At 40.4% G+C, this 25111-nt stretch overlaps 1 protein-coding gene across 1 annotated transcript in view; it reads right to left on the bottom strand.

Moving 5' to 3' along the window:
• Window positions 1–25111, bottom strand: part of Ctnnbl1 (catenin beta like 1) — a 161645-nt gene that overhangs the window by 91757 nt on the left and 44777 nt on the right. Inside the window, exons 4-6 of the mRNA XM_069988321.1 lie at window positions 15351–15490; window positions 8560–8657; window positions 1300–1393 (exon numbers count right to left, since the gene is read on the bottom strand). Of these exons, the coding sequence (XP_069844422.1) occupies window positions 1300–1393; window positions 8560–8657; window positions 15351–15490 (332 nt within the window). The remainder of the gene's footprint in view (window positions 1–1299; window positions 1394–8559; window positions 8658–15350; window positions 15491–25111) is intronic.

The following is a 25111-nucleotide window of genomic DNA, read 5'->3' as shown; positions in this document are numbered from 1 at the left end:
ATTAAGTCAGCTAAGACTTTTGATAAACTTAAAAAAAAAATTGGCTGATGTTAGTTATACAGAGAGGTATTTCACTGTGATATTTCCACACGTTTACAATATATTTTGATCAATCTCATCCCTTCTATCATTCTCTTCACCTCTTCCCTCCTTCCCAAGTCAATTTCAACAAGTTTCAGCGTTCTATTTTCATAGTTGTAAACAAGTTATTTCAATTGTATTCATCTTCTTTCAATATGTATTTCAAAATTATTCATCCTCTATTTTTCTTCCTCCTTCCTCCCTTGATAAAACTGTGTAATCCACAAAATACAGCATTAGGTTAACAGATGGCAATGCCAAATTCTGGCTCTTGACTACAGCCAACTCCCAATCATAGAGTGCTGTGCTTTCTCCTTCCTTGCTCCCTAGGTGCCCATCCCCCTCTCCCTTCTTGGTGATAATCCTCACTGAGGAGAGGCTAGAATGACAAGAGAAATCTAGTAAGCACAAAGGAGCAGAAAGGAAATCTAATCTCATCAAAATTTCTGCTTCCACTGGGCCTCATTCATTTCTTGAGCTCTGCTTATAGATATGTCTCCTCTGGTTTTATAAGACAGTGGCTAGTGATAAAGAAGACTACCCCAAAGTACAATTTTAAAAAGGCTAATGCTTCAGCAACTGTGCAAAGGGGAACACTGGGGAGATTAAGGAAAGAAAGAAGAGGGGAAACACTGCAGAGGAATCCAGTTAACAAGCATAGACACAAGGGCAGCCAAGTTAGTAGGGATATATAATTGCAAATACATAGTTGCAGTAATTCCAACTTGAATTTACATAGACCTATATATAAGAAGGGAAAGGTACACTGACTCTTTTGCACACAAAAAAAGCCCTTTCCTGAAAGGTTTATTGTTGCACAAAAGTTTGCAATTTCTCTGAAGAAAACTGGTAAGAGAAGCTAACAGAAAATGATTTAAACTTTTTAAATATGTACTTTCCAAAGGACAGGAATGGATGGAATCCTGAATGGATTTCATCCTAACTTTGGAGGCAGAGGCCTGATAAAATCTAGCAGGCAGCGCATTTTGTCTTGAAAGGTTACCTACTTTGTGGATTTCTGCTTTTATTACCTACAAGCCAAGCCAAAGCTGCAGTTATATGAAATGTACACACAGGTCTTCATTTCTGAAAAGGCAGTTTCAGAGCAGAAGGAAAGAAAATACTCCAGCTGTTGACTGGCTTAGGCAAGAAGGGAAAGGAAGAAACACCACGTTCAGCCCAGGAGTACTAAGCTCAGTACAAGCACCTGTTACTCACCCAAGGTATTGTGGACTCCATCTGCCTCCTCCCGCACAGACTCATCCAGGCGTTCCAGATTCTGCACCAGCAGTGCCACCACCTGCCCATCTACCTGCAGGAACAGAGAAGCAAAGGGAGAAAGAGATACAGGTCACAATTGGTCCTCCAATGTTCCTATTCACACCCTCAACAAACTAAGTAAACATACAGCTATGATTTATAATGTGCCTTGTACATTGGATGCTAAAGGGCCCTGGAGCAAGGAAATGCCAGCATTCCTATTTCTAACTTAAGAGGAGCACAATGAGGCTGAGGGAGAAAAAGGAAAATTCAAGGTTATAAAGTTAGTGAGCAACAGACCTCACTGAAACCAAGCCCGGCTCTTTCTCCTTCTCCAAAGCACCTCCACACCTTACAAAACACCAGCATGAGTCAGGCCAACAGTTCATGCATACCAACACACATTTCTAGACCATAGTAGCTGAGAGGCTCAGTGGGAAGAAGGGTTACCAGCCCCACTTCATGCTGACATCAAAATTGATGTCAAACTGTAAACATTCTAGCATTCCAAGCCAAACTTTTCAAAAACTATTACTTCTTTTTTATTTTTATTGTTATTATAAAGGTGATGTACAGAGGGGTTACAGTCACATAAGTCAAGAATATATTTCCTTTTGGACAATGTCACCCTTCCCCTTGCTTAAAACTATTACTTTTCTAGTTCCCTCGTCAAAGCTGTCATTTCTCTAATTCGATTCACAAGTGTTAAGATCCACAGAAAACTAGCAGTAGCTACATCAGACAGCTAATATGCTGGGCAGTGGTGGTAGGTCTAAGCCGGGCTTCCCCTTCCCAGGTGAAATGATGCTTTACCTATGCCTACTCTGCAATGACTCCTGAGCATAGCATGACAATTCAGGGGACTGCCCCCAGCAACCTCAAGACAAAAGCCAGGGAAGATAACTAAGGACATCCCTCATTTTCTTTGTTTTCACTTCTGTCATTTAGGAAGTGGGGGTGAGATTACATGTATTCGAAGATTATGGGGAAAAGTGGCATGCCATAGCAGCTGAAGAAGTCCAATAGAGTCAGAATCTTGTCGAGTGTCCCTCCCTCACACACACCTGCTGATGTACCACTCAGAGCCCCATTGGCCAAAAACAAGCCAAGTTCCTTGAACATAGGCACCTCACCTCTGTTGCCTTGGCCTTTAAAGTCCAGCACAGTGCCATACACAGCAGAAACCAAGGACCCTAAAGAAATCTAAATAATTCAATGGATCACCTACTTGGTGCACTATAACTGGCTCACATAGGCTACTTACCCTCACTTAATCCTTACAGCTTTTGCAGGAAAGAAAACAAAGGCTGAAAGAGGTTAACTGACCTGGTCAAAGTCACAAAGCTAGTACCAAAAATGACCAATTCTGAAAACCTACTTTTCTGCACTGTGCCCCAATCTCTTTGGAAAGGAGAGAAAGCAAAGGGGAGAAAGGAGAGAAAGTCAGCGGACACTTGTATGGAAGGCAGGCACTCCTCAGAGCCAACACATCTGGACCTGTAAGCAGCAGCAATGACAAGGGGGGACGTTTTAATGGCAAAAGGCCTTGAAATTAGTCCTCTTTCTTGGTGAGACTCAAGGGCAACATATGGACAAGGGGAAAGCTGAAATTATAGACCAATTCATGACACCTGAATCACAAGTGAATGACACTTTTGGAGCTCTCCTTTGTACCTCAGGGGGTGGGGGTGGGTCAACAAGGCCCTATTAGATGGAAGGAAACTTCACAGAACTGAGGGTACCATAAATAGAAGAGCTGTTTGCCCCCTCTTATGCTGAGACACACAAAGTTGCTCCAATCTTACAGCCAACAAAAGCTTCGCCAAAGAAATCCACTGCAATGTTTCCTTAATTAATTGGATAATTTGGATATGTGAGAGAAAACAAAAAAACATCTGGGGGATGAGCAGGAACCATGTTACAGCTTGTTTTCCCTTAAAACACCTAATCTCCCCAAATCCTAACACAGCAGACACTGACACTCTGCTGTGCCTATCGTTCTGCACATTGCTTCATGCATTTCCATGGCTTATTGCTACTTTATCTGCATTCCCCGCCCCCCTTTTTCTTGATTTTTAGTTATGTTTCCCATTTCTGCTGTCTGGGAACTGCCGGAGACAGTGGCAGTGAGCAACGTGCTTAAATCCTGGGGCTGAATGGTTATGGATAATGGGTATCTGGCTAAAGGAAAATCTTTTTTCTTGTTACAGAAATCTAACTTCTAACAGGGAGCCTTTTTAAGCTTGCAAAGTGTGAAACTTTATGTTTAGCTGGGTTAAACGCAATTTTATCTGATTGTAGGAGAGCCAAAAGCAGTCAAAATACATTTAGCTCAGAAAGCCCTTGGAAGGTATTTATATTATGCATAGCTCTGGATATCACCTAGTAAGAAGTACAAATTAGCATTCTGTCCTACTTCCTCTAACCCCTTGGGTCTACCTTCAATTTTCTGGACCTGTGACGAAGTCTGAAACTAAAAACAAATCCCGCTCAGGGATTAAAGCATCAGCCAGAGTCACTCTGGTCTTGGAAATTAGGATGTTTTCTGATAAGCCACTGATTGTTTCTGCTTGTTAGCAAGTCTCCAGAAAATATTCCAGCAGGTCTAACTGAGACAAAGTTCAAGGACATGATCAGACATCTTTTTTTCCACTTGACCAAAGAGGGTGGATATAAGAGAAGAGGAAGAAATAAAGAGACAGATGAGAGAGTTTGAAGGAGGATTATTTTTCTATCTGGCATATGTTCTCAAGAGTTAGACCAGAAGGGTTGTTTTTTTTTTTTTTTTAAATGCCTAAGCGTTTCAGAAATTTCTTATTTAAAAAACAATATAAAAATAAAACCCCATGCCCATGGTTTCTTTTTAAGGCACTGTGTTGCTAATATAGCTCTAGGCTGTGGTTAGAGCTAATTATAGCTCTTGCTCTGTAGCCCAGACTAGTCTTAAACTCACAATCCTCTTAACTCAGCCTTCCTAGCGTATACAATCATGCCTAGTTCCCATGCAATCTTGATCAAACAGGTTTTAAGGATAGATACATAGTAATGTGGTCATAATACAAAACTCTGGCCTATTATATCCTAGCTAGTAACATTTTAGATTCCACTCTTATCTTCCAATCCACTTTTCACTCTGCCACCAAAGGGATCTTTTCCAAATCTTTATAGGGAGACTGTTACCCAATCCCTGGCCTACAACCTGGGCATGCTGGCAATCCCACTGAGGTCTGTGGTGCTCAGCCCAGGATGGCCCCTTCTCTGTTCCTTAACTGTGCCAAGCTCATTCTTTTCTGTCTTTGCTCTTTTCCCACAATGCTCTTGGACATTTTGAACAGCGGGCTGCTTCTGAACCCAGAGCTCAGGTCTTTCCTGACAATTCAATTTAACCTGACCTCTGGGCACCTGACATCACATCACTCAATTTTAATTCTCTGTGTAACACAAAATCACTATCAGCAGTTTTCCTCTTTATTTAGCTCCCATTTCTCTCTCTCCTGAAACAGAGACTCTTGTCAGTCTTACTCAAAGCTATAGTGCTCTAGTTCCTAGATGAGGAGCATACCAAACACTCAATAAATACTGGGTGAACAAATGAACAAGTTTAGATTCTGCTGAGGAACAAAAATAGGTGAAGATGAGAACATTAGTAGATATGGGAAGGGACAGGATCCACACATTTACCTAGCAAGTATCTTTAGCACAACACAGCTCAGCCTCACCCGAGCAGCACAAATATAATGCCAACCAAGACTGAGCTAAACCAAGGCAGAGCTCCAAGTTTAGCATTTTAAAGGAGTTAATTGAGGGCAAGGATGGGATAGAGGTTAGTCCCTCAGCTGTCCACATCAAAGCCACTTCTACAAAATCCTTTATAGCACATGGTGGCTCTGAGCCAGCCTCACAGCCCAGCTGCCCTTCTACATGTGCTGGTGTGACACCTCCATACACCCTTGCATCTAAGCCTCCCTTCAGAGACCATGGCCAACACTTACAGCTACACAGTCCTCCCTGATGATTCCCATGGTAACTGACCACACCCTCCCTTCATGATCACAGAAGCTGCTTTTCTCATAGCATTCTCAACATTCTGCCTTGGTAACAGCACTTGTTTCTTTTTTCAAAACAACTAAACATCAATCTTTGCATGTCTTCATTAGGCCCACGTCATCTAAATAATTTTCTGAATATTTATTCAAAGTATTTTTGAACTGAAAAAGCATTTCCATTCAGCAAACATTCACCAACCTCTCACTGTGTGGCAGATGACACTTATCATCTTAACTTGACATTTACTAAGTGTTGAATATCTGCCAGGTGTGATGCCTTTACAATGATAATGGCCAGCATTTATTGGGTGTTTCTCAGTAACAGACTGTCCTAAAGACTTATTAAGTATCTCACTGATTCCTTACATTGGTGCGGTGAGATAAGCACTCCTGTTATCTCCATGTTGCAGATGGGAGGCAAAGTATGGAGAGGTTAGGCAACTTTCCCCAGGACACACAGTGGGTAAGTGACAGAGCTGCCTCCTAGGAAAGACAAGCTTATCCATAAATGTCTATAATCCACCATGACAAGTTTCGGGATGTACAAGGTACTAGGATAGCACAAATTCTGCTGTGGTGAGGAATTTGGAAAAGCCTCAACGAGAAGAGCTGAGCTTTAAGGTAGGTTTGAAGGGAATAGAAGAAAAGTTCTAGATAGCCTAGGGAAAGAAGGCAGCTAAGAGGCCAGCAAGCTGAGCAAAGGCTGGAACGGTTGAGCTCTGGGCAACTGTGGATGTAGTAAGGAACTACAGCCTAATCACTGCTCTCAAGGAGTCCCAGTTGTCTTTGGGAAGGGTGAGCCAGAAAACTGTCACCAATGCAATACAGCATCATGTTTACTACTTTCCAGAAGTCTATCTTCCAAACTCTGAAATGGACTTGTTCCACAGCACAAATATTCACCTTTTAAACCCCAAATGTCCACAAGAATGTGAGGCCAGCACTCTTTCCCCACAAATGTGCTACTCTATTGTTTGGGACTTCCAACTGGGAGGAAGACCAAGGCAATAACCACAACCTGCACACTACAATAAATCCTGCCACATGCCCTCTAGCCTCTGTTCCAGCAATTCCAGACCTCCGATATTGGCCCCAAATTAAAACTACAAAGACAACCCAAGCCTCGATATATGAGAATACTTATCAAACTTCTTCCTGAATGTGGCACAAGGGTAGGAAAAATAAATGGAAGACTACTTGCCAGCTATGCTCTCTAATATTTACTGATGGCTTCAGACTGGCTGCAGACAAGTAAATAATATATCAGAGTCCAGAACATACAATGCTTGTGGTTCACATCAGCCCCACCAGAATAAGGCTGTAAGAATCAGAATCTTAAAATAATATAATCATAAAAACCTAAACAGAAAACCCTGTACAGCAGCTACTCAATGGCTCCCCAGACTAAGGAAGAACTGCTTTTTTTTTTTTTTTTTTTTTTCCCAAACAATAAAATCTGCAAGATTCAGCCTTTGTTGGTGGGCCGGGCAACACGGAAAACACAAAGGGGGCTTTTGTGTGAATTGCTGCTTCTGGGTAGCTTTTACACGCAGCTGCCAGGCTAGCTGTTCCTCTCTTGTCTTCTTCATTCACAGAGGCAGAGGAGAGTAATTAAAATCAACCCAGGGACCAGGCAGGAAGGAGCGCTCAGGGCCACTGTAATTAACCTCTGGAAGGTAAGACTGCATAAATGACACTGTAGGGACATGATGTAGGAGCAAGTGCCACAGCCTTCCTTCAGATGCTTCTCAAAACAAAAGGCCCCCTAGCAGTATCCTTGTCTTTCTGCACAATGGTTCCAAGTAAAAAGAAAGGTCCTGAATTCCACAAAAGTGGTGGTTTTCTCTAAGAAGGAGTTTGAAAGAGAATCAGCCATAGAAATGTCCAACCTAGATGCACATGGCACTGCTGGAGTCCAGCCTGTTTCTCTGTGAGATAGCACTTACCCTTCACTCATACCAAATGCCAGCCATAAGCCTGGCATGGGGGAAGAGAAAGGGTGGGGAGGGGGGTAGGCCAAGCATGGAAGGGGTCTCAGAATCATTGGGGAGGGAGCACAGTCCCAACCGTCCTAATTCTATAGGTATTAGGTGGGAACAGAAAGCAGCCTCACAACACTGGGTGCTTCCACCACAAGCGGCTGTGGTGATTTCTGATAAACTCTGCAAAACCTAACAGAATCAGCATCTACTACCATTTTTCCCAGAGGAGGGGAAAAAGCAGAAGAAGGCAACAGAAGAAAAAGATGGTCTGGAATGCCCCAAGGAAGGAGATGGCTAGGTAGGTGGGTACAGCTCCACAGGCAGAATCAGGGCAAGGGGCTGGACTGGACCCACCTCTGCCACTGGCCAGCTGTGGTACCTTTTCAGCCTGGAATCCTCTCTGGTCACAGGTGAGGATCTGCCCAAAGTATATGGGTAGTGGGGATCAGAACACATGAACTCTCATCTCAGTGGACACAGGGCTGGCTGAGTAACCAAGTGAGAGGCTTCCCGCTTATCTGACCATATGTCAGGGGATTAGACTAGAAGGGACCTGGCTGCTGCCTAGAATAAAGCCCAAAGAAGTGTGAGTCCTTGCCCAAGCTACTCAAAAGAGGCATGTGGAAACCCCATGGACCTGTCTGTCATTGATGCTGAGGATACAACTCTGGCCTAGATAAGCTCTAAGGGTTGTCTTATTTTTAACATTCTCCAATTCCCTCTGGATGACCTACCTGTAAAATAAGTAATAATAATAGTTGTCCTCCCTGACAGTGGTACTATAAAGCCCAGAAGACAAAGCAAACATCTATATGAGCTCTTTGGAAAAAGGACAGCAGTAACCCAATGCATAGGGCAAAGGCAAGAAGAGAAAATTAAAGAAAACACAGGCTCAAGTCCTAGCTTTATGACCAAGGGCAAAATTGTATGCCTGTTTTATGTCTTGGCTTAAAGGTATGAGGGTTAAACAGCAGTAATGGAATGAGAAATGGACTGCCCAGTACAGTTATCTCGCCACCATTGTCAGCCCCTCATACAGTCCTGCAGAACTAGTGCCCCACAAGCAGCATTTCTACTTCTTACTCATTCCATCCAGCCTGGCCACAGAATTCTATAGTCATCACTCAGATACAATGATGGGTGCTGCTGCCTTGGCAAAGCTGTGAGGTCCCAAAGGATGGATGACTTACCAGAGCATCGATGAGAACTTCAGCTCCTTCTTCGCTCTCATGGAGAGTATCTATATCTGTCAGTTCCTGAAGCAAATCAACCACTGCAATGGACACATGTGGAAGGTGTTAAGGATGACTACTAAAACTCACCAATGTTTCCTAAAACCCTCGGTTCCCTCTGTATCTTCACCAACTGGCTCAACACCACTTATCTTAATACACTCTGGTGTCATTAGCATTTCTTCAAGGGTCTTTCCTCTCATGGTGGGAACTCAGCAAATGTTGTCAAGTGACTCACTGCCTCTTCCCTTATACTTATTTTCCTGGTAACTTAGTCAACTACAGTTTTATAAATTTATAAATTTAGATCACTTGGGAGGTCTCTCTTCCAGGGAGAAACAGCCCAACATCACTCCAGCCCTATCTTAAAACTCTTAAAACAGCATAATCTTTAGTATCTGGCCCACTTCACCTCTAAAAGCAGTAGCGGTAGCCAGAGTTCACCAAGGAATCTTCAGAAACAAGGCAGGACAATAATCATATGGGAGGAGGAGGGAGAAAAAAAATTGACAATGGTGGTAATTTTATATAGGAACAAGATGAATGTCTAACTTTTACCAAGAAAAGTCATTTCTTATACTGTCCCAGTGGATTATTTCCCTGTCTGCTTTCTTGCCTCAGCTGAGAAGTCAAACAGAAAATCAGCTATTCACCAGGACTGGCAAACATCTCATCAATCCTACTACTAAGTTATTTTTACATAATTTCCCAATTTTCACACAACAACATTTCAGCAAGGCAGCAATGGATCCATAATGACCATCAACTCCTAGGTAATGTAACATGACCCAGAAGACAGGTCATTTGAACACCAGAAAGAGGAATGAGAACCGGAAGTAAAGATCAACAAATGAACTCTCAGTCTTTGGCTTGGTCTGCCACCTGTCCAGCCTTTCTTCACAAGCAGACGCTGGCCATGGGTGATAGGCTTTTCCACTGTAGTTACAATTTCATTTCACAAGGTAAAAGCTCTCCTGTCCAAGTATAATAGGAAAACAGAGAGCCTGTCTCTCTGCGAATTACTAAAACACAGTTTTTGATAGCCTATTTTGTCATGTCGAGCAGAAGGGCCACCTCACTCCCTCTCTCTGTAACTGTCCAGTACTGGGGCAATAAGCTAGTGTAACAGTGAAGCAGAAAAGACCAGCTGGGCACAAAATGGTACATAACACAATGGCTCTTGTAGGAAGAGCAGGGTTTACTTCTATTTTTTGGCTTTAGATATTTGCTTTTGGACTGATCCCACTTAAAAGTTTTAGCCTAGAAACTGAATGTTAATCTATTTTTGGTGAACGTTAATCTTATTAATTTTCATTGAGAAGTGTCCACAACAACAGGAAGAGAATAAGATGTGTTACACAGATGGCTTTTAAAAGCCATTTCAAAAAGGGCCTCTAAAGAAAACGAACCCATATACTTTCAGAGGATATAATTTAATGCAACATGTGAATTTTTTTTAATGTTTTTTTATTCCTACATAGGATGATTAGATATAGCTCAATTAATGCAAATTAATTTCAAACATAGACAAAATGGTTGTTTTCTCCTCTTAAAACAGTTGATACAAAATTCTCCACAATAAACCCGGTTTCTCTCTTTCCCCCTGACCAGTACTGGGACCTCCTGCTCTCCACAGGCTTTTGTTCTCTCAGCTGATGCTCCACCACTGGAGCCACACCTTCACACAGTTGGTTGATTTTTTTTTTTTTTAAAGGCCATATCAGCTTTTTGCTGGTGAACTAGAAATAAGCATCTCTTAGCCCAGGTTGGCTTGGAACTAAGATTCTCAGATCTCAGCTTCTGTACCTAGGATTATAAGCATGAGTAACTGGTGCCCGGCTGGCCTCTCAATTTTATACTAATCCTCAACCAAACATATATGAAGGAGAATGTGCACCATTCAAAATCAAGTACCTACTAAATGCTGGTGGGTGCTATTATGCCCCAAGGAAGATGTCTAAAGCAAGCTATAATCACTCTAATCTTCACGGACATCGACTTCAAATAAAACCTATAAACAAGATCAAAAGTTATGAGGTTTTTGGCTTTTTACTTCATCTGCCTTTCTTGAAAGCATATTTGACTGGCTCTGAAAACAAGGGTGTCTCATTAATATATTTTACCAAGGCAGTCTGGTGACAAGTGAGACAAAGGAGTCAATTCTTTTAGGTGTAATTTTGATTCTGGAAATATCAAAATGGGAAAAGCTCCTAGAAAAACAACAGCTTGTGGTGTGCAAGTCTTGTTAAGATAGTGCTTCCAGGAAAGCAACAGAGCAAGAATCAAATCCCTCCCAGTCCAATTAGAAGAAAGTCCCTTAGAGGCGCAAACCCTTCCCATCCCTATCCTTGTTCATTATCACTGGTTCTGTGCCTTGAGGCACTCTTAACTATTGCATGTGTCCACTGGGATAGTATGTGTCTCAGTCACTTTGTTCCACTTTAGCATTCTCAGACCCAAACTGTGAGTTCACTTGATTCCTACTGGTCTAAGAAAAATCTTCTTTTTTTCCAAATTCCCACCACAGTGTAATTCTTCACAAAATCCAAATGGACAACTCTGCAAGTTCTCCTGACTTCCGAGAATATGAGAAAACGAAACCATAATTTAGAAGACACTCATCATGACTACTTCCTAACATGATTCTATACAAAAAGGAGCTGTCCCATTAGCACTAATGATCTGCAGTGTTATTAATTACTCTGTTCTTGTGTATTAGCAGGCAAGAAACTGTACTGCTAACATTATGATGAGATCTCATTCTGACTCACGAAAGGTAGAGAGAAAACAATGAATAAATTTGGTTTTTATGACTTGATCATTTCTATTAAAGAACAGAGTATTTAGGGCACAGTAGTCATGATTTTTAAATGCATATACTCTATACATATATACAATCACAGATTTGATATCCTGATTACTTTGCAGTGACTATATGAGGAGCTAACAAGACCCATCAGCTTCCAAAATATGAAGAATGGCAATTTCCACTGCAATTAATTTCCACTCCATCAGGATCTTTCCATCAACAATCCTCAATTCCCTGACCAGCCCCCAAGCCAGAGATGCCCCTCACCTCAGAGTTCCAATGGCATTTCCTGAGTAGATCACTCTAAAGGCCCAGCTTGTACCTGCCACAGGGTAGTGATCTGAATGTGCTGCTCTAAACTGTAGTTACTAATTCTTGTTTTTCTGCTAAGTATACAACACACATCATACTAAAGAAGAACCAAATAAACACCAGTGAGCTACCAAAATTACCTTAGCAAGAATTCCACTAACTTGTCACTCAAGCTGAGAACATGGTAAATAACATACAAACAAGGATGGTTATGAATTTGATGCCATGGTGATTTTTTTTTGATTCTGCTAGCAGAAGGGGTGATCAGCCACCATCTGGGATTTTATCTTCCCCCTCGTTTTATTCCTCTTTGTTCCTTTAGAAAAACTGAGAAATTTTAAAGTCAGGCCAGGGGGGAGGGGTAAAAAAAAGAATGCTTATATTTTTAACAATACTTTAAAAAAAATTGGCAGTGATAAGGATGAAGTCCAGGGTCTTCACAAATTCTAGGCAAGCACTTAACCCCTAAGCCACACCCTCCAGCCCCTGAAAAAGACCTTTTACATGCACCTCTGGGTTAATTTTCAAAAAAAATTAACAGTTCATAAAAGAGGAGCTCTATGCATCTTTAAGTAATTAACTTTATAGATATTATTTTTAAAAGCAGCATTTTGACATGGTAGCTGCTGCCGGATCCTCTCTTCCAAAGGCATTTAGAGTAACCCTGCAGTACTGCATGAGGTACACATTACAGAGCATATTTCCACTCGGCAGCCAACCCTTGGCCATGGCTGGGCTCCAGCCTCTCCAGGGAAAACAGCACAGAAGCGCTGACAAGCCTTCACCAGCAGCAGTGATGCAGAGCGCCAGAATCAACTCTGAGGCTGCTTCTCATGGTTGAGAGGACGAGGTGCAAGCTGTGTTCTCACATACTGCCTCTTAAGGTTACAACAAACCAGCCTCTGATCCAATTAAAATCCCTATAGTTTATGTTTTCTCCGAAAAGGACAAAGCAAAGATGACCTGTGCATGCTGGGAACATAACCAGCCATGTATGGTCCAGGGTGATAAATGAAGAGTTAAAAAGATAAAAAATTTAAGTCATGACTGCCATGAAATTGTTTATTCATGGTAAGGTGTTTTGGGCAGTTCCAGCTGTTCAACAGTAAATTGTTAACAACCGTTTCCCTAAGAAAAATTTCCATTATAGATCACAGATAAGACAAGAAGCAGAGTGCAATGTGTTGGGGAGAGCAACGCTCTGACCAGCACTGAATATGTTTTCTGCAAGTCAAGAAGGCCTACCCTTTCCTGAAACCACTTTTAGGAAAAATTGTACCTGGAGGAGGCTGACATTTACCCTAATTGCTACATCTAATTAAAATTAAGGTAATTAAAAAATTTCCAATGCACTTCAAATGTGATGTAGGGCATAATTTAAAAATCAGATTTAAAAAAATATCATTAGGGCAGTTAGGTGGCGGCTGGCATAGAAGAGGGGAATAAACAGTTTAGCTGTCAAGAAAACAGGAGGGAAATGGCAGTCTGTCAAAGATATTATAGGAGGATGTGTTGTTTTTTTCTTTTTCCTTTTTAAAGACCAGAACACAACAACTCGAACATCTGTGCCCTTGCCTTTTATAAGTATGCTGATACTGAGCGGCACGTCTCATGTCAGTCTTCTCCTCAGCAGGAGTGAGGATAGAGGATCTGTAAAACGTCAGCAGCTTAGAAGAGCTGCTACTATTGTTTTGTTAGCCAGAAGAAAAACAAAAGAATGGGAGCTATTTCCAGAAACAAAATAGATAATTTCAGTATTAATGCACAGGTGTATTGGGGGAAGCATGCAATTTCTGACAAAGATGTGGTTAAAACCCACAGGGAACCTGTGCCCCTGCAGGTGCCCTGGGCTGGGGCCCCAGGCCTGGATTGCCAGCCTTGACCTCCATAGTTAGCTATCCAGCATTTGGCCTGTCTTGTCACTGAAGAAAACCAATAAGGCACTAGGTTAAGGCCTGAACTCATTTTGCAATCTACTGTTCTGCAGGTAATTTAAAAGGTAAAGAAGTCACACCTAGAATTCTCAGCCACTAAATCTGTGAGGACCCTTAGTCATATGCCCCAGTCATATGGCAAACATCTACTCTAGAATAAATGAAAGTTTACATCTTCCCTAAAATTGCAATGTTGAAACCTCATTCCCAATGTGACAGCACTGGGATTTTTTATGGAGGGGCAGTACTGGGGTGAGAACTCAGAATCCTCATGGATGCTAGGCAAGAGCTCTATCATTTGAACTATGCCTCTAGCCCAATTTTTGTTATTTATCAATCACCTGGTTTATGGTACTTTGTTATGTCAGCCCAAAACTAACTAAAAGAACACCCAGGAATGTTTACTGATGAATGTTGCTTGAGCATCCATCCAGAACAGGGCCTACCACCATGCCTCTTTTGAGTAAGCACTCGATGCATATCCTCTGAATGAGGTTATAACACTCTACACCAAGCTCACCCAGAAACAAGCTAGTTTACTAGAGTTCTCATGTAACCTAGAAACCCACAGAAAACCCTGGCAAACACAGTCACCAATCTGGGCCTAGCAGAGTGATTCTTAATACCAACAGTACATGAAACATCAGAAATATCTTTAAATTGTCCTTCAAGAAACCTGCATTACAATTATTCAATGATTTACTTCTATGAGAATTATTAAGCAGGAAAGAAGCTAGTCAGACATGCTCTCAGGAGAGAGATTACCAGAAAGATGAAAATAACATGAACTAGCAGCAGATTTCCCATGAATATCACTCAAGCAGACTAACTACATTTGTCTCGTACCTTTGGAAATCTGGGAGAGAATCTGATTTAATGAACATAACCCTGTCCACAGGCACATCAAAAACCTTTTACATTAAAACGATTGCACATTTGATGGCAAAGACAAAGTATAAATTGGTTTTGGAAGTCATGACTCAAATTCAGTTATAAGGAACATTTACTAAGTGCCTACTATGCATCAGGAAATGTGCTCAGCATGCTTATAATTTCTCTGATCTCAGTAACACTGAAATACAAAGTTATTAACTCTACTTTTGCAGGTTGAGAACACTATAGGTAGAGAGGCACTACATTTTGCACAAGAAATGAAGATGGGAATGAAACTTAGCTTGTCTATATGTTCATTCAATATATAAAATGCTATTTATTAGGTAACCAGCCTTTTTTTGAAGGAACTGGAATATAGCAGTGGATAAAACAGACAAGCTCCCCTATCCTTTGACATCCAATGTGCTTTCTACCATGGTTCACTGACTTCTCTAGCCTCAATTCCACTGGGCCATCTGTTAGTATAATGTCATAGCTCAAATCTTTCTGGTCTTTTCTCAATAAGGAACCTGCAATTTCAAATCCTGAAAAGTAATACTGTTAATGTATAAATAGTAACATCATGATAAATTCTAGTACTAATAAGAGCAAATAAAACAATTAAGGATTTGCCCAAGGTTGGTAAAGAGGTAGAAAGCAGATTCTGAGCAAAGAGCAGTGTGTGTTTCAAGATGGAAGGTAAGTGAATGGAAATGGAACACCAGACGTGACAGCACACATCAGCAGAGACAGGAAGGAGAAGAGAGTAAACGGTATTTCCCCTGCGTCAGCCTTCTACCGAGGACTGATCTGAAGGATATCTGTATTATCGTGTCCGAGCAGCCCAAGAAGCGATTGCACAGCACTCAGCTCCACCAGAAGATGATACAGGTCTGGCATGGTGGCCACCACATGCATCTCTTGAATGATATCATTTAGGTCTAGCTCAGATTCCATGAACCTAGGAGGGGAGAACAAGACAGCATTACTGAAAGGGGCGCTCTCAGCACACAGCAAACAAACAGCAACACAATCCAGACTGAGACAATCTGTCAAAGTGTCTACGACAGACCAACCAAGAAGTACACTCATCCAAACATCATACTGTCACACAATTTCCTTGGGAAATCGATTTCCTCATTACAAAAATCAATCTTGGATTCAGATCTCATTACAGGGGTCCCCTTACTTCTGTAGTCATCGTTGCCTTTTAAGGCCCTCAACACATTTTGCAGCAATAAATGATTTTCCCATGGTCCTATGGATTAGCTACCATTATCTCTCTGGGTAGTAACTCATTCTGCTGTACTGGATTAGCTATCCTCCTAATCCAAAGAAGGTTTCTCTTACTCCTCTCTTCCACCCAGTTATTTCCCTCACCCAAAGGAAGACAGATTTTGCACACACACCCCCAAATACATTTCCTCCCTTCCTACCTCTCCAGCAAGCTGATTGAGAGGCATGTCCCAAGGATTACCTAGTGTCTGGCATGCATAATCATTATCCCACCCTCCACGGCATGACACTTGACTCCACAAGCCCACACTGAACCTTCCCACAGGTCTCTGCCAAAAAATACAATTATTTTGCATTATCTCTGTATTCCCTCCCTCAGTGTCTGACATCTAAAAAACGCCCCTTAAGCCTTGGGAGAACAAGGTAGGAAAGTTTGTTCTACAAATGAAATGAGATAATACATGTAAAGCAAGGAACAATACTGGATTGAGAGAGGATGCAGTCATCAAGACAGACTCCACAGATCAGATGCCTGGGTTTGAACCTAGCTTAGCTATTCAGGCTCTCAAGATCTGTTTCTCATCTGTAAATAGAGACAATAATGTTACCTGTACCACAATGCTACTGTAAGGAGTAAAAGCAAAAAATGTATAAAGCACTTAGAACAAAGTCTAGCATTTAAGAAGCATTACATAAGTATTTGTACTTGTTGCTCTTGTACCGCATTACTGCTCTGTACTATGGTCATATTGATACTTTCTAAAACAGAAGCTTCTTGAAGATAGGAACTCCAGCTTTTGTCTCTTCCATCTACAGATGCCCATTCCACTGTGGAGGCCACAAGTAAGCAGGGACTTGAAAATTAAGTAGGCCTCATCAACTTCCAGATGTTGAAGGCTGGGCAGATATCAGAATCTAGAAATCTGAAATCCCCAAGGAACAAAATCTAAAGAACATACATAATTCTTCTGAGTTGTAGACAATATCCCTTTACCACTGTTTTTTTCCCCGTTATGATTTATAATCATAGCTTTTAATTTATTTCTCTAATTATAAAATACTACTTTTTTGAACACATTTAAGGATAGAAAAGCCACTTGAAGAGTGAAATCATCCATAATCCTTCAATCTAAAAATAAACATTGAAAATATGCCAGTCTGAGTCATTTTCTCTCAAAAGTGAAACTATGTAGTCTATCACTCTATACTCATGCTGTTACTGTTAACTCTAGCTGAACAACTTTCCCTACCATTAAACATTCTTCTACAACCAAAAATACCTGACAAGTTGTTCCTCATCATTCTCCTTCTCCGTCTCTGCCTCCTTCAGCCTCCCTAACCATAGCATCTGGCCTGCTGAGTCCAGACCTGGCTTTAGTATCTTTCTCAACACAATGCTCCAAGAAGAGACTACCTATAGATCACAGAGTGCAAGGGAGACTGTTTATCTGTAATTCCTGCTGTAAATCATACATTTTAAATAGCTACATAGCTTATGCCCTTGAGTTGAGGTATGGTAATTTATTTAACCAATCCCCTTTGTCAGCAGTCCTGTGGCTTCCATTTTTTCCCCTATAACAAATAACAGACATTCACATTCATAATTACTGTGTTAAGATGAATTCTCTGTGAGGAAAATGCCAAGTCAAAGAGTGTGCATGACTTAACAAGTTTTGATATGTTCTGCCAGAAAGTTACCAAATGTACGAAGGGACAATTTCCTCTAATTCACACTTAAAATCTCCTCCAATTCACAATGTTAACTAAGACTTGTTTTTTAATGCATTCTTGATACTAAAATGGCTTACATTTTTCTGGTACTTAATACTTATATTTATTCTTTGTTCATTTTTAAATCAGGGTACTCATTTATTGACTTACAAATCATCACTATTGCCAGGCGCCAGTGGCTCACGCCTGTAATCCTAGCTACTCAGGAGGCTGAGATCTGAGGATCACGGTTCAAAGCCAGCCCAGGCAGGAAAGACCGTGAGACTCTTATCTCCAATAAACCACTGGAAAACCAGAAGTGGCGCTGTGGCTCAAGCAGTAGAGCGCTTGCCTTGAGCTAAAGAGCACAAGGACCACAGCCAAGCCCAGAGTTCAAGCCCCATGACTGACCAAAAAACAACAACAACAAATGATCTCTATTTTAAGGAAATTAGTATTATATTGCAAAAAAAAAAAGAAAAATATTTGCCTTCTAATGTGTATACTATGTTTTGTTTGTTTAAAGGTTTTTCAAAAGTTCAGGTAGTTACATATTTGGCTCTATGAACTCTATTTTATTTATCCTGAGGAAAGTCTTTTCTATGCTAAGATGAAATATATTTTATGGGGGGGGAGGATGGGAAGGGATGGGAAGGGGAAACAAAGGAGGAGGCTACAATGCTTGATAAGAAATGTACTCATTATCTTGACCATGTATTTGTAACTCCTCTGTACAGTATTTTCACAATAAAAAAAGAAATATATTTTATGGTGTATATTCATGTTTACATATATTTAAATGTTTAATCCAGCTGAAAAATTAGTTTAACATGTGTTATAGAACAAACATAAACTTTATTTTGTACAAATGTTTGTCCAACTACTTCAATACTATAACCTATCCTTTCTTCACATATGGAAAAAATGTCATGTATCATATGCTACATTTTAATGCATAATTTCATCTTTCTTACTTTTCATTCTATTTTATTAACTCATCTGCAAACTTCTAGGCCAGGACTATGCTTCCTATAATTAAAGCTATATAGTACATTTCATGTCTACTATTACAAAACATCCTCCTCTTTTTCCTTTCAATGCTTCTTTGCCTACTCTCATCTTCTTATCCAAAATGAATTGCACAACTATTTTTATCAAGACTCTCCCCAGTCTTTTTTTCTTTCCTGCAGTGCTGAGGGCTGAACCCAGGACTTTGTGTATGCTATACAAGTGCTCTACCACTGTTATACCCACAGCCCTGGGTTTTCAGAGGTATGTCCTTAAACTCACTATAGTCCAGGCTGGCTTCACAGGGCTCAGCCTCAGCCTCTTGAATGCTAGGTGGGCACCACCATACCTAGACTAATGCCATTCTTTTTAAGACTCTTTCTTCTGTGTTTACAAAAAATATCACTTTAAAATTACTAGTTACCCATCAGCTGAAGTATGGAGACTGGATCACAATCAGATGTCAGTCAGAAGGGCTGGTTTAGGGATAGGGATGTAGCTTAGTGGTACAGTGCTTACCTAGAAATAATGAGGTCCTGGGTTCTATCCCCAGCACTAAAACAAAAAAGGGCCAGTACAGAGGGATTGAAAAAGTCAGAAAGACAGCAAAACTACATTAATTCCTGAGCCGAAGTAGACTTACCAAACCTATAAGGCTCATTTGTCTCACATGGGTGTGTGTGTGTGTGTGTGTGTGTGTGTGTGGTTGTGTGTGTGTTGTGTGTGTGTGTGTGTTGTGTGCGGTTTAGTTTTGGTTTTAAGTACTCTAATGCTGAGAATAACAACAAAAGATTTTTCCCAGTCACCTGGAAAAACTAGCAAGGAAGACTTGGCACTAAAAAAAAAAAGCAATAAAATTATGAAACTTAGGGACCTGGGTGATAATTAGTAAATTAGTCTCAGCCTAAAGAGAAGTTTCCAGTGGGGTTCTGCAGGCCTCTTTCTTCTGGACTGCTCAGAACAACTACTTATTTTTATATTGTTCATCCAATTAACTTGGTGAATATATATAAAAGGCAAAGTTAGGAAATGTCACATAACACAGAACTTAAAGAGACGGTGAACAGCAGCTAACAGAATCAATTCAAAAGTCCCTGATAGGCAACACTAATCCGCACTGAAAGCTACATTGAGCCAAAAAGTCAAGTATAAATGTGCAATGTGAGAGAGATACAGTTTCATAAAAGCACTTGATAGAGTTGGCCAACTGAAATTGCAATACAAATTAGAACCACAAGAAAATTCTGCCAGGACAAGGGTTATTTTTGTACACATCTGGCCCACCACAGAAAATTGGGAGGGGCCTAACAAAGGAAAATTGCTACCCAAAGTGCTACTGTGATTTTAGGGTGCTTAAAAAAGGACAATACATAATCCATAAGGGAATGGGGCTGTCACAGAAAGATATACTCTCTAAGGTATGTATATGGAGGAGACTAGAAAAAGGATTTGGGGCTAAGTAGGATCAAAGAGGTTGAATATGGCTAAAGTAAATTGCTTGCATCTATGAAAACAGAACAATGAAATTATTTTGGAAAAAGGAGAAAGGGAAAGTGATAGTGATTGGGAGGACGAGACTAATCGGAAGACATTATAAACACATACGGAAATGTAACAATGACCACCCCCTCTATAACTAATGTAAGCTTAAAAAAATTTAACATGGGAATTCTAATTGTAACTCTTTTTCTTCAAATAGGTATTTTTTAATTAAATACTCAAATTTCCACAATTCTTTATAGAATTTATGTAAAACAACAACAACAACAACAAAAAGACCACAGACTGGTACTGGTGGCTCATGCCTATAATATCCTATCTACTTAGGAGGCTGAGATCTGAGACTTAAGATTTAGAGCCTGGGCACACAAAGAAATGCTCTATGTCCTATTCCCAAATAAACACCAAAAGCTGGAAGTAAAGGCATGGTTCTACTGGTAGAGTCAAAGAATGGTAGTCATAAGAGAAAAAGCTGAGCAAGATATGAGGATCTCAGTTTAAGACTCAGTATCCAAAAGTAGGAAAGAAGAAAGGAAGGAAGGAATGGAGAGAGGGAGGGAAAAAGAAAGAAGTTCTCATGCAACTAGGTGACCCTAACTAAAACTTTGTGTATCTGCTATAGAAACACACTGTGGGGATGTGTAAACTGATTTTTGGATGCAGCTGACATTAGGATCACTCTAGATATCTATTCACATGAGAATTTGCTAAAATTCTTTCTTATTCTTAGTTGAAATCTGAAGAGTCAAACTTTAAATGATATCAATGACAGGATAGGTTTGTTTGGCAAGTTAGATCTTTGTCACTGAAGATAATTAATAAAAAGAAACAAAATAAAGTAAGCCAGCTGCTGGTGGTTCATATCTGTAATTATAACAATCTGAGGATATTTGTTCAAAGCCAGTCTAAGCAGACAAATGTGCAAGACTGTCTCCAACTAACCAGCAAAAAGCCACAAGTGGAGGTATGGCTCCAGAGGTAGAGCACCAGCTATGAGCAAAAAAGCCAAGCATGAGCTTGAGGCCAAGTTCAAGCCCTAATATTGGCACAAAAAGTAAGTAAAATAAACTATCCATTAAACATAGTGGCAGGTGCCTGAAATAGCAGCAATCAGGAGGTGGAGGGAGAAATCAAGTTTGAGGCCTTCCCTAATCTTGTGCAAAGGTAGCAAAACTGTCAAAAACAATATAAAAACAAAGAGCTAGGGGCTCAAGTGGTAGACAGAGTGTCTAGCATTGAGTGAAGCACAGTTTAAAACAAAAACAAAAGAAGCCTTAAACAAGAGTTAGGTTTATGTATGGCTCAGCAGGATCATTTGTCTAGCAAGTACAAGGCCTTGGGTCCCATTCATAGCACCACTAAACAAAGACTTAGAAAGAAAAATGAACTAAACCTCCCAATTTTATTTTTTTATTTTTGGGTGGTTCTGGGGCTTGAACTCAGGGCTTAAGCACTGTCCCTAAGCTTCTTTTGCTCAAGGCGAGCACTCTACCAGGCTGGCTTCAAACTGCGGTCCTTAGATCCCAACCTCCTAAGTAGCTAGGATTCAGGCTTAAGCCACCAATGCCCAGCTCTCTCATTTCCTTTCTACCTTGTAATTCTCCAAAGTTAGAAAATTATCAACAAAACAAACCAGAAGAGAGCCAAATTACAAAAAAAAAGGGGGGGGGAGGGGAACCAGCACAAAAATACTACTGGGTCTGATTCTGCATGAGTAATTGAGGGATATTGTGGGAAATGCTGTAACTTGGGAACAGAACTGAGCTGCGTGTGACCAGGGTTAGTGTCGGTCAACAAGTTACCAAGCTCAGACCTGGTGCCAGTCACTGTCTCAGGTACTGAGAATATAGAAGCTAACAAAATGATGCCACTTTCTGGCCTCATATTGCTCTCAGCCTGGCACAAATGTAAACAATCTATTACATACTGTTCAGCATATCCCAACTGAAGTGCACACAGCATCCCAGTCTTGTCCCAGAAGACAGAACATTAACCATCTTTAAACTTTGATTTCCTCATTTTCCTAGTTCAATTAGAGGAGGATTAAAAGAGATAACATATATATAGTACTTAATGATACCATTGTTGGTACCCAATAAATCTATGTACTCAAGTTTGCTGTACCATCACAAAGACAACTTTTCTGGTTTTGCTAACAAAGTACAACCTCCTCATTTAAAGCATACACTGCCATTTGCTGAGGGCCAGCTTTAGGATTCTCATACTTTCTGTAATACATGATTCCAAATATGGTAAGGATCAGGAGCGAGGGAATGGGAAGACAAAAGAACAACATATAAAACAGTTATGTAGGCTGAGATGAGGACATCCCCTGACAGAACAGCAAATATTCTTCTACACTGCCCATGTACATTTATTTCACACAAACAGAATGTTCTCCTTAAACCACAAGAGTGTATATTTACAAGTGACCTCAAAGTTCAAAAACACTGTACTACAAAAGCAAGAGAAACTGCTGAGTCCTAAATGTAACCACACAACCAGCAATTGGTGCAGGGGTAATGTGACATTCCCTCTGCCCAACTAAGTCAGCAATCCTCAAGGATCTCAGATGTGGCTAGGAGGTAACTAGAGATTTGAGAAGAAGGGAAATGGCATGGGCGAGGAGAGGGGGGAGGTACAAGGCTCCCTATCGGATAAAAGCTATGTTATGGTAATTCTAAGATACTGTTTTCTTTTTCACTCTTATTATTTTAGGAGCACACAATGGAGTTTTCCAGAGAGCCATACAACATGTGATGCTATCACAGCTAATAGAATCTGTGCTTGCATGTTCCTTTCTAGGATTCTCCGAGGAAAGTACTTCAAGTAACTCAATCATTTAAGAGTACAAAGGGACCCTAAGACTAAAAAGATACCAAAAATGAAAAGAAGGATTTCCCAAGGAAGGAACACACTTTACTTAATGTGATACTTTCAGGACATATCATACAGAAGGAGGCTATGGAAGAAATGTCAACTGAATCTGAAATGCAGACAAATGAACAGACACTTTTGGGTATGCAATCAATGGTATATAATAGGGGAAGTCAGAATGTTTCTGATATCAACTGGAAAGTTTATTCAAATATATTCTAGTAATTTTCTCTTTTGTGTGTCTATGTGCAGGTACTGGGGCTTGAACTAGGGAGCTGGCACTGTCCTCGAGCTTTTCCACTCAAGGCTAGCACTCTACTATTTCCAGCTTTTTGGTTGTTAATTGGAGATTAGGACTTACCTGCCTGGGCTGGCTTTGAACCATTATCCTGAGTAGCGAGGACTACAGACATGAGCCACTAGTGCCTGGCTAGCAATTTTTATCTTAAATGTACTTGACTGGTGTGAAGAATTATGGTAGACACTGCACTAGCAAGAATTCAAGATCTCAAGGTTAAAACACAATATAATTTTCTAACTGCTTTTGGACATGATAAAATAAGCTCTTTATGCCTAATTTCAAATTGCACATGTTCAAATTTAAAAACTAAAATAACAAGGTGTTTTGTTTGGATAGAAAATCATTGTTAACTTAAGAAAAAAAAACTTTTATTTAAAAGTAGCTCATAAGCAGAACTTCAGTAAGTAGTACCTGAACAGTGTGTGGTGCCAAAACCTGCAGAACTCCACTTCTCCACATGCCAGAATACAAGTGGGCAAAGGAGAGGCAGGTATTACAAGAAGTAAATTGGATTTCTTATATTTCCAGTGTTCCCAGTCTAGAGCAGAGATTCCTCACAGTGAACCCTAGGTTCCAAGTGGCAGGGACGTAATAAAGATGACATGGACCACACAAGGGCTGTCCATGAGCAGCCACAGCATGGCAGGTACAGGAACAAACAACACACTATCTACCTCTTAAAGGAAGAGTCTAATGCAGGAACCACTGAGTAGAGAAACAACAGTAAAACAAGTAAAAAATATAAAAGGCTGATCACATCTACTGATCATAGAGAACATGGACAAAGAGATGCTGTTGGTGAGAGAAAGCATATAGGGGGTAATTTGGCATTTGTTATCATAGATGAAAATGTGTACACTTTTCAATCTGGGAATTCAAAGCTTAGGTCTCTATCCTTTAGAAATAAATGTACACAAAGACACTCAAGCAGTATATAGCAGCATTGTTCATAAAAGCCAATATTTAAAATAATCAAATATCCATTGACAAAAAAAAGAAATCACAGAATTTTCCAAATATAAAATACTATGTATTTGCTAGTTTAAAAAAAGATAATATACTTGTACTAGTACAAAAATATTTCCTGTTACATGATCCCAAGTAACAAGGTACAGAATATGTACAGTATGATTCATACAGAAAATATTTGTTTATATGTAATTAAGTGTACAGAAACCAGTCTAAAAAGATACAGAACTGTTCACACAGTGACTTCTATCTAGGGAGGGGACTGGAAAGGAATAGAATCAGTAGGATGAAGCTTAGAGCTTTCATTTTTTACTCTACCTATACACTATTGCGGTGGTTTATAATCATCTATTTGTGTAACTCAACACACACACACACACACACACACACACACACACACACACACACACACACACACACACACACACACACACGTAAGATACTAGTGCTCCTATCACAGAGGGACATGATCCTCCATCCAGGCACCAGTTCTTTCCTCCTCCACTCATCTCCCATAGTAAGGGAGAACACAGTGAACCACACTGGCCTTCCTAGGGTACTGACATCCTGGTGCCTTTGTTCTTTACATTGCCTTCTGACACCCTGGTGCCTTTGTTCTTTACATTGTCCAAATGCCTTTCTGTGCTCTTTTCTGCCTAATAGGATCAGAATCATTTCTCAAGACCCAAATCAAATGCCACCTTTTCGGTCAAGTCCTCAATAGCTCCCTACTTGGCATTTACCATTTCTCCCCCTAAACTCCCATGGCACTCTGCTTAGATCTCTTTTTTTTTTTCACCTCACATTTAAGTCAGTCCCCCTAGAAACATTCAAACTTGAAGCAAAGACTGTACCAGTCAACTCATTATTGCCTTTGAGCATCTTAGAACTATGTATGTAGGAAGGGAGAAATTGAGAAAAAAGTTAATTTAGAACATTAAAATCTGGCTGAAAAATACCCAGATCCCGCCCTGACACTAA

Source organism: Dipodomys merriami, unplaced genomic scaffold (assembly GCF_024711535.1).
Source record: "Dipodomys merriami isolate MVZ:Mamm:240054 unplaced genomic scaffold, mDipMer1.0.p SCAF_354, whole genome shotgun sequence".
Classification (NCBI taxonomy): Eukaryota; Metazoa; Chordata; class Mammalia; order Rodentia; family Heteromyidae; genus Dipodomys; species Dipodomys merriami.
The sequence above is the reverse complement of the archived record's forward strand: the minus strand, read 5'-3'. Positions and strand labels throughout refer to the sequence as shown.